Source organism: Talpa occidentalis, unplaced genomic scaffold, assembly GCF_014898055.3.
Source record: "Talpa occidentalis isolate TD23 unplaced genomic scaffold, MPIMG_talOcc4v2.1 talOcc4.7, whole genome shotgun sequence".
NCBI classification, from domain to species: Eukaryota; Metazoa; Chordata; class Mammalia; order Eulipotyphla; family Talpidae; genus Talpa; species Talpa occidentalis.
The window spans coordinates 98,263,838-98,282,188 of record NW_023605083.1 but is presented as its reverse complement, the minus strand read 5'-3'; the positions used below and the strand labels follow the sequence as shown (position 1 = coordinate 98,282,188).

The 18,351-nt window shown below is 41.0% G+C and overlaps 1 protein-coding gene across 4 annotated transcripts in view; it reads left to right on the top strand.

Annotated features, from left to right (window-relative positions):
* Positions 1-18,351, top strand: part of PIGL (phosphatidylinositol glycan anchor biosynthesis class L) — a 64,988-nt gene that overhangs the window by 37,369 nt on the left and 9,268 nt on the right. For 3 of the 4 annotated variants that reach the window (XR_008549726.1, XM_037494503.2, XM_037494502.2), the window contains exons 3-6: positions 2,554-2,644; positions 11,465-11,532; positions 14,132-14,163; positions 15,832-15,965. Coding sequence is in view for 3 of the 4 variants with exons in the window: in XM_037494503.2 (XP_037350400.1) it covers positions 2,554-2,644; positions 11,465-11,532; positions 14,132-14,163; positions 15,832-15,965 (325 nt within the window). In the remaining variant the exon portion in view is untranslated. The remainder of the gene's footprint in view (positions 1-2,553; positions 2,645-11,464; positions 11,533-14,131; positions 14,164-15,831; positions 15,966-18,351) is intronic. The other variant, XM_054689605.1, reaches the window with a different exon arrangement.

Genomic DNA, 18,351 nt, shown 5'->3' with positions numbered 1-18,351 from the left:
TACATTCTGCTAGCTTGTTTATCTAACGCAGAATTGTTAATAGATCAGAGAAAAGAAGAAACTACAAAAGATTTCTTGCACTCAGGCTTTAAATTGATTAGGATTAAACTTTAGGCAAAGGACAACTCTGGTGGCATGTCTGAAAGGAGTCACTTTTTTTAAATATTTATTTATGATGACAAGAACTGGGGTACAGGCCAGAGGTATGGGAGGTGAGAGGATTCACCAGAGACAGAGTGGGGAACAGAACAGGCAGATAGACTAAAGTACACTGCTGAGGGGAGCAGCAGGCGAGACAGGAGAGGTCTGCTGCGCCGTGTGGGTAGCTCCCTGGCCAGGGATCAAACTAACGCTGCAGAGGCTGCTGATAGTTTCACAGCGCTGTGCTCAACCCACTGCGCCACCAGGAAGGCCCACTTTTTGTACATTTATCTCAAGTTTCCCAGCATCAACTTTTATAGTTTCCTATTTTGAAGGGAGGTTTGTCCCCTTGGGATGACTTGCTCCCCTCCCTACTTCATACACTTTTTTATCCCTAGTCTGTTCATAATGTTGCTATCTTCCAAAGTGCTTGTATGTTCTAACCCCACAAGGCTGCTATAATTGCCTTTGACTCAAATAGAGACAACTACTATCAACCAACTAGTGCCTAGTAGCCTCTTTACAGTGCCTTGCACATTGTAGAAGTTCAGTTATACACTGTTGCTTTTTATTTAAATAAATTGTTCTTTGACTTGAATTATAGTAAGTACTACATGAGAAGTAGAAGAGTAAGACATCAGTCTACCTTCATATTTTGATTTTAGGTAGGGAAACACACAAAATAATAGAAAATAATAGATTACTATATCTAATTAGGTACTAAGTGGAGGGTCAAGCCATAGTTGACAGAATAGTTCAGTAAGGTTCCTAAATATAAGGAAGGTATAAAGAATTTGGCTAGAGAGATCTAGCCTTTGTCCTTGGCTTTTGTGTCATGCCTGGTAGCAATGTCTTTATTTGGGGTAGGTAGATCTTAAGGTGGGCACTTAGGGCCATGCAGTATCAATCTACAGGGAGGCTAAAACCAACCTCATGGCCAATCACTCAATCAATCATGCATATTAATGGAACCCCAATAAAAACCTTGAAAAACCAAAGCTCAGGTGAGCTTCCCTGGTTGGCAATACTCCAGGTATAGCCTGGGACTATCTCATTTTGATAGATGACACATCTCATGCCCATGTGGCACGGAACTCAGGCATTCTGTCATCCTGCCTGCTGAGCCCTCTACCACATCACCTCTGATAACTCTGGAGCACTTTATCATGAGCAGTACTCCATCCTTGTGCTTCTGGGGTGGGGCTGTTTGTTAACCCTTGCCATGTCTCCCTTCCCTGAGCCTTGAGTCCTGCTTGCCAGCAGTGGCCTCCATGTCCTTCCCTACAGAGGAAGTAGTAGTCCCTCCCTACTATCCTCTGGACCCACGCAACCAGTGGACTACTGATGAGCTGCAGATCAATCTGGCAGGGATCTCTGCTCCTGAGATCAGCGATTGGAGGTGGGGGGGTGTTGCTAAATATCTTGGCTTTGCAGTCAGGAGACCTGAGTTAATTAATTTATTTTTTTCCTTTATTAATTTTTTTTTTATTTTCTTGTATCATTGTTCATTTTTTTGACAGTATTTGCTTTTCCCACTCAGTTGTAGCCTTTCTAGTTCTCCCACCACCATAGTACCCGTGATTCATCACCAGAGTCCCTTGTGCTCTTCCCTCTTCTGTTTTTACCCCCTTCTCGCTCCCTGCCCTGCTGTATGCCTCAGATCTATAGTTTGCCTGCAAGTTTTGTCTCCCTCCCCCATTCCTCCTACAAGTGAAACCAGCCGATATTTTTCTTTTTTCTTCTGGCTTATTTCACTGAGCATAATCCCTTCCAGCTCCCATCCATGTTGCTGCAAATGGCATGAGTTTATCTTTTTTGATTACTGAGTAGTATTCCACTGTGTTATGTATATCACATCTTGATCCATTCATCTGTTTTTGGGCATTTAGGTTGTTTCCATTGCTTCGATATTATAAATAGTACTGCAGTAAACACAAGAGAGCAGGAAGAAACCTTGGTTTAAATCCAATGCTCACAACTTTGCAAGCAAGCTACCTCATCTGTAAAGCAAGCAAGCTACCTCATCTTTGTACTTTTTATTAAGGTGCTATTAGTATTACTCTTACAAAAATACCTATCATTCTGCCTTGTGTCCAGATTTCCAGTTTACCCCTGGATCTCCCTAAATTGTCAGCTGAGCCTTATCTCATTGATGCGTTTCTTCCCTTCAGTAATAAGCACTAAGCTCCAGAAGTGTGTTGCATCAATTTCTAGTTGAGCCATGTTTCTAAATCTTATCTATTTAACTGAAATCTAGATACTTAAAGGTAGACCCCACCCACGCACACAATTCCTATCACAAAACTGGCACACTGCCACAGCCTATGGAGTTCTCCCCAGGGAGAAGTTGTTCAAAGGGAGAAGTTAGCGCCTGATTCAAAATGGTGTTCAAATTGTGCTTCTCCCTCCCAGGGACTTCCCAGATGACCCAGATGTACAGTGGGACACAGATCGTGTGGCCAGTATCCTTCTACGGCACATAGAAGTGAATGACATCAACCTGGTAAGGAGACACTCTCCCAGAATGCAAAGCCCAGGGTGCCAGCACACCTGTGTAGTGTCCACCTTACCTCTGCCAGTCCTTCTCAAGGGCCACTCTAAAAGGAGGCCAAAACCTCCAGTGCACTCCCTTAAACCTACTCAGGAACAAACATACCTTTTGTGAGACTGAGTAACTAAAATATCAGCGCTCTTGTAGAGGAAGAGGTTTTTTCCAAACTGTCCTCTAACCCCTCACTCCCCACCTCTGTCCTGAACCTAAAAACGCAGGTCCCCAGGAGCCTGTGGTGTGATTCTTATTTATACACAGCCTCACCTTTTACCAAGCGTTTTCACTTTTAGAGGTAAACATTGTTTTAATTCTTATTTTACATTGAAAAAATTGAGGTCTCCAGAGTCTGAGTAGCTAATCCAAGTAGGCATGTGGTGAAGCTAAAATTGTAAGCCTCCATTTCTCACTCCAAATAACATGAGGATAAGTTCATCACCCACTATAGGGAGGACATTTGGGACATTTGGTCACAGTTAGAGCAGTAGTGGAGATTTACATTTACTTGCAGAGATGGCCAGGTCTGGGGACACCTATCTCAGCTCTACTGGGATCCACTGGACTGGCCCTCCCCAGTGGTTGATTTTAAGGCTTCCAGGAAAGCTGTCTACCTCTAAAGTAATAAATTATTATAACAGTAATCCTTAATGGGTTAAAACCTAAAGTTCCAACAATTTAAAGCCTTAATCTTTTAGTTTAAGTTTTGATCAATCCTCATTGAAAAATTAATCCTGCTGGCAGAGATCATGTTAGACTTTTATCACTGAAGTCCCTGAGTAAACTGATTTATTAGACCTTTCTTAAGAGCAGATTTTCACTGAACTATTGAACTGTCCACACAGGCAGAAAGGGGGTACCTGACCCTTCTAGGACTCTTCACCATCTTGTTCTGTGCACTGGCTTCATTGTTTTTTCCTGACTGGAAAAGTGGTGATCAGCAGCTTACACCTCTCAGCTTTACCTTCCCAGAGGGCTGAGTATGAAGCCATTTTCAGCCCAAGAATTTAGAAGTCAAATGTCCAGCCCACTGTCAGAACTTCTCGAAGCTCTACAATCTAGACAGGTAGACAGAGCTGGTCTTCAGGGCCAGCCTGAAGTAAAGCAGCAGGTCGGTGAAGTGTGCTGCACTACCCCTTCTTACGCCATTTTCCCACGGTAGTGGTTTCCTCAGGACCTGTCCCCAAATAAATAGTTTCTTTCCTTCCCTGTTTTAGTGCATAAGAATGGCTGATCTCCCCAGTAATACCTGCTTGCAGGATTAACTCCCATCTTCCTTAACTTGGCCCCTTTGTTCTGGCCCTTGTTTAAGTCTAGTGAACAGGACTTAAGTCCAAGGACTTTAAGTCCTTGCTGAGGGGCCTTCTTTTTTAGCTTATGTTCCACCTGGCTTTGGCTTTGAATAGCCAGGGAGGAACTTTTTTTTTTTTAAATTTACAGTCACTGTTTTTTCCAAGATTTATTTATTTTATTTATACAAGCACTGGGTACAGTCAGAAGCGCGGGAGGGTGAGAGAATTCACCAGAGCCAGAGCGGGGAACAGAACAGGAACACTGACGAAGTACACTGCTGAGGGGAGCAGCGGGTAGCAGGAGAGGTCTGTGCGCCATGTGGGACCCTCGCCGGTGGCCAGGGATCGAACCGGCCCTGCACAGTCTGTGGGCAGCTTCGCAGCCCAGCGCTGAACCACTGCGCCACCGGGGAAGGCCCGGAACTTTAAAGCACACACTGCTGTGCATGCCATGCCTGCTCTCTTCTGAGTTTTCAAAGTTTGTGTCCAAGAAACACAGGCCTGCTTAAGATAAGATTGTCTTCTCCAAGAAGCCTTCCCTGACTTCTTCAGTCCCCTTTAGGATGAACAACTACTACTAGTGCTTGTTGTGTGCCTTACATCTTTTATCCTTTAAGGACAGGCCGTGTCTTGTGAACAAGACTGTAAGGTCCTTAAAGGTATGGAGTATAATGTGGCATCTAAGTATCTCTAAGAATTGGCCCAAGCTCCAGAGAGTGCTCATCACAAAACCATAACTGACAACACCTTGCTTAGAGATCTTTCCTAGCTATTTACATCCGGGGTTCCCCCTCTGAAGGAGAGACTTTACTTTTTTTTTTTTTTTTTTAATAATAAATTTTATTGTTATATTCCCCATACAATTGCAGCCCCCCCATTCTGACCCCAATCCCTCCCCTCCCGCCCCCACCCCCCTAAAAGTGTCTCTGGTTCATAGTTTTTTGTTGATTTTGATTTTCACTTTCTTATAGTTATTCAATTTCCTGGTCCCTTATTTAAGTTTTCTAGATTCCTGCTATGAGTGAGACCATCCGGTATTTTTCTTTTTCTTTTTGGCTTATTTCGCTGAGCATGATCCCTTCCAGCGCCATCCATGTTGCTGCAAATTGCATGTGTTTATCTTTTTTGAATGCTGAGTAATATTCCATGGTATATATGGACCACATCTTCTTGATCCAGTCATCTATTTTTGGGCATTTGGGTTGTTTCCAAAGCTTAGCTATTGTAAACAGTGCTGCTATAAACATAGGGGTGCAGGTGTTCTTTGGAATTGATGTTTCTGTGTCCTTTGGGTAAATACCTAGGAGTGGAATTGCTGGATCATATGGAAGCTCTATGTTTAGTAGGTCCAGAAATCTCCACACAGCTTTCCACAGTGGTTGGACCAGTTTGCACTCCCACCAACAGTGCAGAAGAGTTCCTTTTTCTCCACACCCTCGCCAGCATTTGTTGTTGCTAGTTTTTTTAATATGTGCCATTCTCACTGGTGTAAGATGGTATCTCATGGTAGTTTTGATTTGCATTTCCCTGATGGCAAGTGATGTTGAACATTTTTTCATATGCCTGTTGGCCATTTGCATTTCCTCTTCAGAGAAGTTTCTTTTTAGCTCTTCTGCCCATTTTTTGACTGGATTATTTTCTTTGTTGTTGTTGAGTCTCATCAGCTCTTTGCAGATTTTTGTGATCAGTCCTTTATCATTAGTGTTGGGTGCAAAAATGTTCTCCCAGTTGGTGGGGTTTCTCTTTGTTTTTGTTATTGTCTCTTTTGCTGTGCAGAAGCTCTTTAATTTGATGTAGTCCCAGCTGTTTATCTTTGCCTTCACTATCACTGCTTTGGGTGATGTGTTTGTAAAGATGTCTTTGATGTGCAAATCACGTAGTGTTTCGCCTATATTTCCTTCTATATAGTTTATGGTTTCAGGTCTTATGTCTAGTTCTTTAATCCATTTTGAGTTGATTTTTGTGTATGGTGTGAGGTAGTGGTCAAGCTTCATTCTTTTGCATGTAGCGACCCAGTTTTCCCAGCACCATTTATTGAACAAACTTTCTTTGCTCCAATGCATAGTCTTTGCTCCTTTGTCAAAGATTAGTTGACCATAAATCTGTGGGTTTATTTCTGGATTTTCTATTCGATTCCATTGGTCTGTATGTCTGTTCTTGTTCCAATACCATGCAGTTTTGATGATTATGGCTTTGTAGTATAGTTTGAAGTCTGGGAGTGTAATGCCTCCATTCCCTTCTTTTTTTTTCAGGAGAGCTTTGGCTATTCGGGGTTTTTTGTGATTCCATATGAATTTCATCAATAATTGTTCTATTTCTTTGAAGAATGACATTGAAATTTTGATTGGAATAGCATTGAATCTGTATATTGCTTTTGGAAGGATGGCCATTTTAATAATGTTATTCTTCCAATCCACGAGCAGGGATGTCTCTCCATTTCTTTGTGTCTTCTTCTATTTCTTTTAACAGTGTTTTATAGTTTTCTTTGTATAGGTCCTTTACCTCTTTTGTTAGATTGATTCCCAAATATTTGATTTTTTTTGTTTCAATAACAAAAGGGATGGTTTTTTTGATTTCTTCTTCTTCAGATTTATTGTTTGTGTATAGGAAGGCTACTGACTTTTGCGTGTTGATTTTGTATCCTGCCACTTTACTGAACTGATTGATGAGTTGAATTAGCTTTTCTGTGGAGTTTTTGGGGTTCTCTATGTATAATATCATATCGTCTGCAAATAGTGATAGTTTGACTTCTTCTTTTCCTATTTGGATTCCTTGGATGTCTTTCTCTTGTCTTATTGCCCTGGCTAGGACTTCCAGTATTATATTGAAAAGCAGTGGTGAGAGTGGACATCCTTGTCTTGTTCCAGATCTTAATGGAATTGCTTTCAGCTTTTCACCATTGAGAATGATACTGGCTGTTGGCTTGTCATAGATGGCCTTTATGATGTTGAGGTATGTTCCTTGTATCCCAAGAATTTCAAGGGCTTTTATCATGAATGGGTGTTGCACTTTGTCGAAAGCTTTCTCAGCATCTATTGATATTATCATATGGTTTTTATATTTCTTTTTGTTGATGTGTTGGATAACGTTGATTGATTTTCGGATGTTAAACCATCCTTGTGTCCCTGGAATGAATCCTACTTGGTCGTGGTGAATTATCTTATGGATACATTGTTGGATTCTGATGGCTAAAATTTTATTGAGGATTTTTGCATCAGTGTTCATTAGGGAGATTGGCCTGTAGTTTTCCTTTTTTGTGTTGTCCTTGTTCGGTTTTGGTATTAGTGTAATGTTGGCTTCATAGAACGTGTTTGGTATTGTCCCTTCCTTCTCAATTTTTTGGAGGAGTTTGTGAAGGATAGGCACTAATTCATCTCTGAATGTTTGGTAGAATTCATTTGTAAATCCATCAGGTCCTGGGCTTTTGTTTTTGGGGAGGTTTTTGATTACCATTTCAATTTCGCTAATTGTAATTGGTCTGTTTAGGTGTTCTATTTCTTCTTTATCTAGCTTTGGGTGATTGTAGAGTTGTAGGAATTTGTCCATCTCCTCTAGATTGTTAAACTTGTTTCCATATAACTGTTCATAGTAGTTACTGATTATTCTTTTGATTTCTGCTGTGTCCGTTGTGATTTCTCCTCTTTCATTGATGATCCTGTTTATTTGTGCTTTCTCCCTTTTTTCCTTTGTGAGCCTGGCTAGGGGTTTGTCTATTTTATTGATTTTTTCAAAGAACCAGCTCTTGGTTTCATTGATCTTTGGATTGTTTTTTTAGTTTCAATTTCATTTATTTCTGCTTTGGTTTTATTATTTCTTTTCTTCTACTGGTTTTGGGGTTTTTTTGTTGTTCTTTTTCTAGATCTTTGAGCTTCGAGATTAGGTTGTTTCTTTGAGTTCTTTCTTGTTTCTTGATGTGAGCTTCTATTGCTATATATTTTCCTCTTATTACTGCTTTTGCTGCATCCCATACATTTAGGATATTGGTGTCCTCCTTGTCGTTCAATTCAAAAAATTTTTTAATTTCCTCTTTGATCTCCTCATTAGTCCAGTGGTCTTCCAGTAGTGTGGTTTTTAATCTCCATGAGGTAGGAAAGTTCCTTGCCTTCTTTTTATGGTTTATTTCTAGTTTGATGCCTTCATGGTCAGAAAAGATGGTTGATATGATTTTAATCTTGGTGTATCTGTTGATGTTTGTCTTGTGCCCCAGTATGTGATCGATCCTGGAGAATGATCCGTGTGCGCTTGAGAAAAATGTGTACTCCGTTTTTTTGGGGTTTAGTGTTCTATAGATGTCTGTTAAGCCCAATTGCTCTAGGTCCTTATTTAGAGCTTTGGTTTCTTTACTTATTTTTTGTCTTGTTGATCTATCCATTGTTGATAGTGGTGTGTTGAAGTCTCCCACTACGTATGTGTTTTCTCTGATGTCTGTTTTCAGAGAGGGCAACAGTTGTCTGATATATTTTGGTGCTCCTTCGTTTGGTGCGTATATGTTAATGAGTGTTATTTCTTCTTGAAATATTGTCCCCTTGATCATAATGTAGTGACCATTGGGGTCTCTTTTTATCTTTTTGAGTTTGAAATCTGTTTTATCTGATATAAGTATAGCTGTTCCTGCTTTCTTTTTTGGTCCATTTGCTTGTAGTATTGTTTTCCATCCTTTAACTTTGAGCCTATTTTTATCTTTTGTAGCTAAGTGTGTTTCCTGTAGACAGCAAAAGGTTGGGTTTTGTTTCTTAATCCAGGCTGCAACTCTGTGTCTTTTTATTGAAGAGTTTAGTCCATTTACATTTAGAGTTAATATTGATATGTTAACATCTGTATTTGCCATTGTGTTTGTCTTTCCTTTGATTTTATTTATTTATTCTTTTAATAACTTTTTTTTTTTTTTTTGGCCTTCTTTCATTGTTATTCGTCCCTCTGAGGTTCTGGCTTTAGGACTCCTTGTAGTATTTTTTGGAGTGGGGGTTTAGTTGCAATGAAATTCCGGAGTTTCTGTTTGTCTGGGAAGGTCCATATTCTTTCTTCAAAGAGGAAGGAGAGCTTTGCGGGATAGAGTATTCTTGGTTGGCATCTGTTTTCTTGGAGTCTGTTGACTATGTCCCTCCACTCTCTCCTTGCCCGTAGTGTTTCTTCGGAGAAGTCTGATGTCAGCCTGATTGGTTTTCCTTTGAATGTTATCTGTTTCTTCCCTCTTGCCAGCTTCATTATTTTTTCCTTGTCCTGGATTCTTGGGAGCTTTACTATTATGTGTCTTGCTGTATTTTTTCTTTCGTCGTGGAAGTTTGGTGTTCTTCTTGCTTCTTGTATATCAATTTTCAGCTCCTTCTTCACATTTGGGAAGTTCTCTTCAATTATCTCTTTGAATATTTTCTCTGTTCCTACTTCTTTCTCCTCTTGAAGGAGAGACTTTAAATTTGAACTGTTCCTTCCAGAAGAGTACCCAGTATCAACCATTAGCGTAAGAATGTGTTTAGATATTTTGAAAGAGCAGTGGTCCCCAGCACTGCAGATTTACACAGTTCTGCTATCAATCAATCAATCCAGGCTTTGTTAAGTGCTTCTAATCCAGAGGTCCATTAGCAAATGATATAGGGCAGCAGTGGAAGTCCAACAAAGCCCAAGCCATGGAAACAGCTAGAGCACGGACTAGGCTACATGCCATGAATACTATTTAAATCGATCTGATCATCAAGTATGCATCATTTCTCCTGTTCTGCCAAGACTCCTTCCTTCTTTCTTTGTATTTAATGGACAGTCTTAGAAACACAGAATAATAACCTAGGCATCTTCAGTCCTCTGGTGATTAAATGCACATTAGCAAATCTGTGTCTTGCCCTGATACACTGTTGTAAAGCCTGAGCAGAGGCTAGGAATATCATCTGGATTGCTGCAAAACATTTAAAAACAGTCCCCGCTCTCTGCTTGTATTCAGCTCCCCCATCATGGCTTCAGTATAAAGCACTGTGAGTGGAGGTAGTTGTCAGGGTTAGCTGCAGGGGTGTTTTTCCTTATTGTTATTTGAGGAGTGGTAAGCAGTTTTGTTTTGTTTTTTTTTTTTTTTTTTCAATTTTATGGGTTCCTTTCCCCTTTCTATGGTGATCTAGTTGCACTAGTTAAAAACAACTAACCATTCTCTAGAATATCCTCTCTATTCCAAGCCTACCTTTATTTAGACATCATAAGTAGACAAGCTTGATTGTTTGAACCAAAATGGGAACATTGAACAAATGTTTAATAACATTGTGACTTTGCTGTCACATGTAACGTCCTCCCTTCAAAAAATAGCTTGTGACCATTTTGCATGACTTGTCTGGATATTTTCATGATCTTATGTTTTAGCAAAATATATTTTGTTATTCTTTTTTTTTTTTTATAGAGGCATTTTATTTATTTATTTATTTACTTGTTTTGTTTTGTTTATACATGCACTGGGTACGGTCAGAAGTGCGGGAGGGTGAGAGAATTCACCAGAGCCAGAGCGGGGAGCAGAGCAGGCAGAAGGACTGAAGTACACTGCTGAGGGGAGCAGCGGGCGGCAGGAGAGGTCTGCGCGCCATGTGGGATCCTCCTCCAGTGGCCGGGGAGCAGCCAGGTATCGAACCGGCGCCGCAGAGGCTGCGGGCAACTTCGCAACCCAGCGCTCAACCGCTGCGCCACCGGGGAGGCCCCTATTTTGTTATTCTTAAAAAAAGAAAAAGGAAAGGCTAATAGTGGATCTCCACCCTGCTGATTCCATTCCCGGTTCCAGGACCCTTTTGTCTATATTCCCTGTCACCTTCTTTCCGTGAGGACAGCTTGCCCATTCCTGTCACCCTGAACCAACCACGCCTATTCCTTTTTTCTGAGTTCTTGCTTTCTTATTTTCTTTTATCATTCAAACTATCTATTGTTATTGTTACTAAAACTATTCTTTGGCTTTTTATATTCCTTCTGTGCAGAAATGAAATGTTGCTACCTAGATTAAGTTCATAGTTAATAAACAGATTTGACATATCTGTGAAAATGAAAACAGAGGTAGCCTGTGAATAGATACACTTCTGTGGAGTTAACTCCAGGGCATGTGGACATTACCCCTCAAAGCTTTTGTGCCCTCAGTATGGCATGAGGTAAAGAGACAAATTAAACAGGTGACATCTACATGATCACAGCAGCTAGCCAGGGAAATTTATTGTGCTAATGGCTCACAGATAAGAACAAAGATATTCTGAACCTGGGTTTCTCTCATGCTGAATTCCACTCTGTTCCAAGGCCAGGAACAAGAGTAAATAGTAAAACCCAGGGAAATAGTCTCTACTCAATCAACCAAACCAAGAGTCACACACCAATGGTCTGTTTCAAAGTCAGTTCAGATATCCTAAACATTTGAAAAGCTTCATGGTTCTGCATCTCCTTTACTTCCCAAGGGGATGGGAATGACTACGTGAATGTGAGGCAGTATAGTAAGTATTCAGACAGGGATCAGTGAAAACCCTATATTTCTCTACAGGTGGTGACTTTCGATGCAGGGGGAGTGAGTGGCCACAGCAATCACGTCGCTTTGTATGCGGCCATGAGGTAGGAGTCTCCAGGTGTTGGAAGTGGGAGAGAGTTTGTTCTCAAAAGCACTTTTGTATTCATTATCTGAACCCCATGAAACTTCCTATTGAGTTATTAGAGAGTGAAAACACTGACCATTGCTCACTGCACCTCACCATGTCCCCCCTGTGAGAAATCTCTCACAAATCTTGTGTTTGGTCTCTCACCTCCTAAACAGCTAAGGCTTTTTACCCCACAGATAGAGCAAAAGGGGTAACTGATTTTATTTCTTTCTTTGCTTTGGTCACAGAAAGATTTCGGGCCAGTCTGCACCCCTTTGAAGCACATGTATAAAACTTTAAGGATTGAATTCTGTGAATCACTGTGCCTCCTGGCTTCATCTTCTTTCTCCTCTATTTCTCACTTACCTTGTTGTCTTATTCTGTATCTGCTATGCACCATCTTAAACCTTTCTTTGGGGGGAAGTATACATACAGAACATGGAGAACATAACATTTGTTTTTCACAGTCACCCTATTTTACAGAGATGTAGCTGCATTTTATCATTAAGAATAAAATTGAACCTCAAAGATATGAGTGACTTAGTCAGAGTCATACAAACATATGCCGTGTTTCCTGTCTTTAGAAAAGTGCTTTTCCTGGGCACAATGAGCAGCAATATAGTGGGCCCAGTCTAGCTACTGAGGAAGGAATGGGGCAACTTGAAGTGAAGGACTTATTTTATAACCTTCTAAAATATGCCCAATATTAGACTGAAGCGGGGACATATGTGAAGTTGGAAAGGACCTTACCTACTATTAATTTCAGCCACCTTACTTAATTGACACAGTAGATTGCCCAGCGCTACCAGGCTGCACGAGGGTAGAGGCAGGAATGCAATCCAGGAATTCTAGGTGCCTATTCACTATTCTATCTGCTAACTGAGAACACCACTCCAGTATTAGGATCCTCCGGTCTTGTCCCTAAGTTGTATGTCACTTACTAGAAGATGCTAGAAATTATTACTTGTGAACTCTTTCCTGACAGTTGTTTCCTTGACTGTGGAAATTCCCAGGAGAGCATGTGTGCCAGGAAAAACAAATCAAACATCACAGAACCAGGGAACACACATGCTGACCATGCGTGACATAGTTGTAGGAAGCATTTCTTAGAAGGAGCTGGCATTCCATTTCTAGGCCCAAAGCAGTTTCCCTGCTTCTGAGCAGGCTCAGCCTGTCTCCATAGCACAGGTGCTTTCTCCATAGCAGACCCCAGGCCTCCACCCACCCACACATCTGCAGGACCTTAGTGGTCCTTCCCACTATGCACCTGGCAAGTGGAAGTCCCTTAGGTTCCCAACAAGGGGGTAAGGCTTATCTTCTGGGCCACCCCTCCCTTAACCCTCTCTGGACTTAGCTCCATTTGTGACCGCACTGCCCTCCTCAGTCTGGGCAGCTGCTCCCCACCCCATCCTGAGGCTTCAGGCATTAATGCTTAGGGGGAAACATGTGTTTCCCTTGTATAAGGATTCATATCTATCTACTTCCCCTCTTCTTCCTTCCCTCTCTGCCTGCCTGCTACTCCCAAACTACTAAAATTGTTTTCTCCACAATCACTTTCTGGCGGCTAAGGTCCCTAGGTTTATTTTGGGCCTTACCAGTCTATAGCATTTGACCCTGACTGCCACATGCTGCTTTGACTTGTCTTGGTTAGCTTGTCCTCCCTCCTCTGTCCCCTCTGGCCTTTTCTCAGTTTCTTCCAGACTTCCCTCCACCAGAAGACCCTTCCATACTCCTGTTCCTAGCATTCCCTCCCCAGCCCCAGGCTCATCTCAGTATAGATTCCCCCATGGATTCCATATTTTAAGTGTGATTTCCAGGTGTCTGTCTCCAGAGCTCCCCTCTCTCCTTAACTTATATCCTGCATTCCCAACTATTTCCATCGAGATCCTCACCACCTCAAACTTGGAATATTCCCAGGGCTCTACCCAGAGTGCATGTCTACCCAGAGTGCACCTCTGACTGCAGGATCCCAGAAACTGTTTTCAATATTTCCTATTTCTCAGGGCTCTGCTAGGGAGTTAAGCCTGTAAGTTTATCAATTCTTCTCAACTTCTCTTTTCTGCTCCAAAAAATCGCTTTTCATATGAGTATGTACATCTGTGGGATGGGGGTGAGGTGAGAACTATCTACCTATACTTCTCCACCCCTCAAATCATCACTGTGGGACCCCTCACCCCTCCTCACCATATAGTGAACACACAATGGCCTTTACTGCCAGAGGTGGCAGTGGAGGAGGTCAAAAAGGAGAAAGGAACTATCAGGTAAGAAATATCAATAAATATTTTTAAATACTTTCCCATCATACTTACAATTTCAAAAGAAAAAAACTTTGAGGAGTGATTGACGAGCCTCCAGATGGGCTGTCCCTGGCTAAGGTGTCCTTGGCCTAGCCTGGTCTCTTCAGCTGTAACCAGAGGTATGGAATTCCAGAAATCTATATGGTGATTTAGGCAAAAGAAAGTATCTAGGAACCTATATGGAGGACCATAGGGTGTGGTGGGCCTTACCCTAAAGGCCCTTCTTATTACCTACAAAGGAATTCTTTCTTTTACACATTCATCCTTTCTCTCCTCCAGGACCCTGCACTCAGAAGGGAAGTTACCTAAAGGTAAGGCCTGGCCCCTTTGTAAAAGGCTGGTAGTTTCTATCCCTCTAAGAAATTTTTTGGGGTGAAATTTATAAATATACAGAGAGCTGCCCCAGACCAAGCAGAGGTGGGGGGTGGGTGAGGGAGCAGAGCATACTCTTCCAAACTCAGCTCAGGGTGCCCATTGGTTCAGGCCCCAGGTCTCAGAATGAGGTTATATCCATTGGGAAGTGCCCTGCTAGAAAAGGCAGCCTCCAGGTATGGAGGCCAGGTATGTTAGTCAGGGTTCTCCAGAGGTACAGAACCAATAGATTATGTAGCTCGCACGTAATTGTGTATATATATATATGCACACGCACACACACACATATAAAGTAAACCTCCATATGTGTGCTATCTACCTAATAAGGAATTGGCTCATGTAGTTATGGAGGATAAGAAATCCCAGGGTCTGCTGTGTACAAGCTAGAGACCCATGAGAGCTAGTGATGTAATTCAGTCTGATTCAAAAGGCCTGAGAACCAGAAGAGCCAGTGGTGTAAATCCCAGTCTAAGTACAGGAGATGACCAATATTCTGGTTTAAGATATTAGGAAGAAAAGAACAAATTTTCCCTTCCTCTGCCTTTTCTTCTGTTTAGGCCCTCAATAGACTATATAATGTCCATCTACATTGGAGAGACCAATCTGCTCTCCTGAGTCCTCCAATTCAAATGCTAATCTTATCTGGAAGCACCGTCACAGACACACCCAGAAATATTGTTTATAGTTGAACATACATGAATTTATCTGGGTACTTCCTGACCCAGTCAAGTTGATACATGAAATTGTCACACAGGGCCTTGCTCCCTCACTTGTCTAGATTTCTCAGTCTTTCTACCTCTGGAATTCTTTCATTCTGCTATCCAAACTCACAGCCCACCCCACTCCCACAAATAATTAGACATCTTATTAATGATGGGTGCTTGTTGGGTTAATCTGCTTGAGTTAGGAGCTCTTTCTGACCTAAAGGAAGGTGTCTGACCATGGCCATTTACTGCATGACAGCCATACTTAACCTCTCCATCCAGTGGAGATAATAAACATCCTCACAGGAGTGATATGGAACTTAAACAAATGAAGACATAAGTAGTGTGTGCCCTTTCTGAGTGGGTTTATTGAGCTTTCCAAGCTGTGAGGTCTTTGGAATGCAATTATAGTTCATTTGATTCTTTAATCAACCCTGTGAGACAGGCACACACTCAACAACATTTTACAGATGAGAAACTGAGGCTTTGGGAAAGCCCCTTAGCTTTTCCCCAAGCCTCAGTTCTTTAGTAACTTAGCAGGAAACAGTATAACTTTCAGTATAAAAGTTTCTGTCTCCACCCAATTTTCCTCGGTCTTGAGGTAGCCAGATCCTGACTTCTAGCAACCCACCCTTTCTTGCTAGGGCATCTAGCAGGTAGAGGGCAGCCAACCAGATCTTCTATGACCCTTTCACTCCTGTCCATGAGAAAAATAGGCAGAGAGCAGCTCAGATGCCAGAGTCTGCTGGCAACTCCATGGTCACCACCCTGCCCTAAGCCCCAAGAGACAGTAAAGAGAGAGAGAGAGAGAGAGAGAAAGAGAGTGTGTGTGTGTGTGTGTGTGTAGCAGGAAAACTGCTTGGAAGCAACAAGATCTTTTCCTTCTCCCCTCCCGGCAACTAGGGTGCTCTGTGCTCACGCTTCAGTCTGTGAATGTGCTGCGCAAGTACATCTCCCTTCTGGACCTGCCCTTTTCTCTGCTTCATACCCAGGATGTCCTGTTTGTCCTCACCAACAAGGAAGTAGCACAGGCCAAGGTGAGGATTGCAAATTCCTGGACACCCCAACTCCACATCTGTGCCCCAGACCCTCTTATTCTCAAAATCCTGCCTCTGTAGAAGCCTTAATAATGTGCTGATTGTGGAAATACATAAAAACCTCAAGAAGAAAATTAAAAAATAAAAATTACCTGCAATTCCACCAACATTGTTAACATGTTGGGTCCTCACTATAAAGAATATTAATATCTTATAAGGATACATATAAATGTATATGTACATGTTTTTAATGGGATAACAGTGCCTACTATTTAAAGCTTTCTTTAAGAACATATTATGGCCATTTTCTCCTATGCCATTAAGTATTAGACTTATAATGGCTGCCCATTATTCTACTGTATTGGAATAATATACTGTGTTCATATTGTTGTACATTGGAACACTGGATATATTGTATATCACAAATCCCTTATTGTGGACATTTTAACTTACCATTTTTTCTCTATCACGCATGGAGCAGTGCTCTAGCTTGAGCCCAAAAGGAATTCAGGCCCGCCAGGAATCTCTGTAAAGAGCCAGTGGGGTAGACCACTATTTTCTATTGAGGAAAAGCTAGACCTAGTGAGGCCCACAGACACTCTTAGCTGTCTGTAGGAAGATGATTCTGAGAACAACTGAATTAGAGAGAAGGCAATTGAGGAGAATTGCTCCCATTTGTATGCGCAATCCCCAGTTAACTTAAGTCTACCACAGAGAGAACAGCAATGGATAAAACTGAGAAAACTTAAGAGAATGGTTTGAATTTTTTTTTCCTTTCTAAATTGACTATAATAAACACTCATATCTACCTTAAAGGATAAGAAATTATGAATCAAAAAACCAAAAGTGAAATAATAGGTGGGCATAAAACAAAAATGAGAAAATTTGGAAATGAAAACAAAATATGAAATAGAGAAAAAAGTTGAAAGAACAGCTGACACAAAGCATAGCTCAAGAGGCCTATATATATATTTTACATATAATATATATTATATATAAAATTTAAAAAATAGTCCAAGGAGAACATGGAGGGAGGGGTCTTCATATACAGGATAGAGATAATAGGTGAGGATTTTCCAGAATTGCTGAAAGAAAAGGGCCCCCAGTGTAAAGGTTATATTTTATTCTGAACAGACTATGACAAATCTACCACAGAAATATGATAAGCCTGCAGAACCCAGAAATACATGGGAAATCTTTAAAGTTACCATTAAGGAGATGAAGTACACTGCAACAGGTTCCTCATCAACACAGATGCTACTGAAAGTTAAGGGTGGGGGTTACTTTTCCAACATGCTGAGGAAAAATAACTCAAACTTTTATTTCCAGCCAAACACATTCATGTCAACAGACCATGCCAACATTCAAAGGATAAGAGAATTTGTCTTTAGCCTTTCACTAAAAAAAATTACTAAAGAACATACATCAGCAAGAAGAAAAATGAACCCAGGGAAATGTGTGGGGTCTAAGAAACAAAGTAGACTTAGTAAGCAGGTGTATGTCCGTGATAATATCCTAAACTACAGTAAGAGTGGAGCAAGGTTGGTCATGGAGCATTTAAAATGGGCTAAGAAAGATTCTGTGGCAAGGAGGACAAAATTTTAATGCTAGCCTCTATTTGGCTTCTGAAAACAATTTTTATTTAAAAGATTTCATTGTATTTTCTGTTGAAACAATGCTGCATAATATTTTGACTGACTCTCTGATAGTGATAGTTCTTGTCATCATTTAAAGCATGTGGTTATCACACATATATTTATATCTCAGAAAGTCATGTATGTTCTAACAGTGAATATAAAATTAGTTCTTGAAGTTTTGCAATGATAGTAGCTTAGAGAGGCGGTTTAATTATGGTCCTTAGAGAAAAATAGAAACCTTTTATGTATCTTATATCTAGTTGAATCAGTTGTATGATCTATTCTGTTTAAATTCTGGTAGGTTTGAATAGCAAAATAATAAACATTTCTCCCACTAGTGGCAAGGGGAACCCATTCTTTTTTCTTCTAGTAGTGATTGTACTTTCCTTGCATACCTTATTCAGAGGGGTTTGAGCACCATATTCTAGCTTGCAGGCCATCAAACATGCCTGTATGTGTTACAGAGGTGAGGTAGTGAAGCAAGTGATTGAGAATGTAGGCTCCAGATTCAGATGACTCTGGCATCAAATCTCAGCTTTACTACCTATTAGCTATTTGAAATTTATGAGTTTCCTCAATTATTAAACACACACACACACACACACACACAGTGATAATAATAGTATTTACCTCACAGCATTAAAATTGAGCTGATGCATGGAGACTGAGCACTCTCGAGCTGCTGTAAGCCACATCTTGCTACTATGCCAGGTTTGTAAGCAGGAGTTAAAAGGGAGGAAGCAGTGATT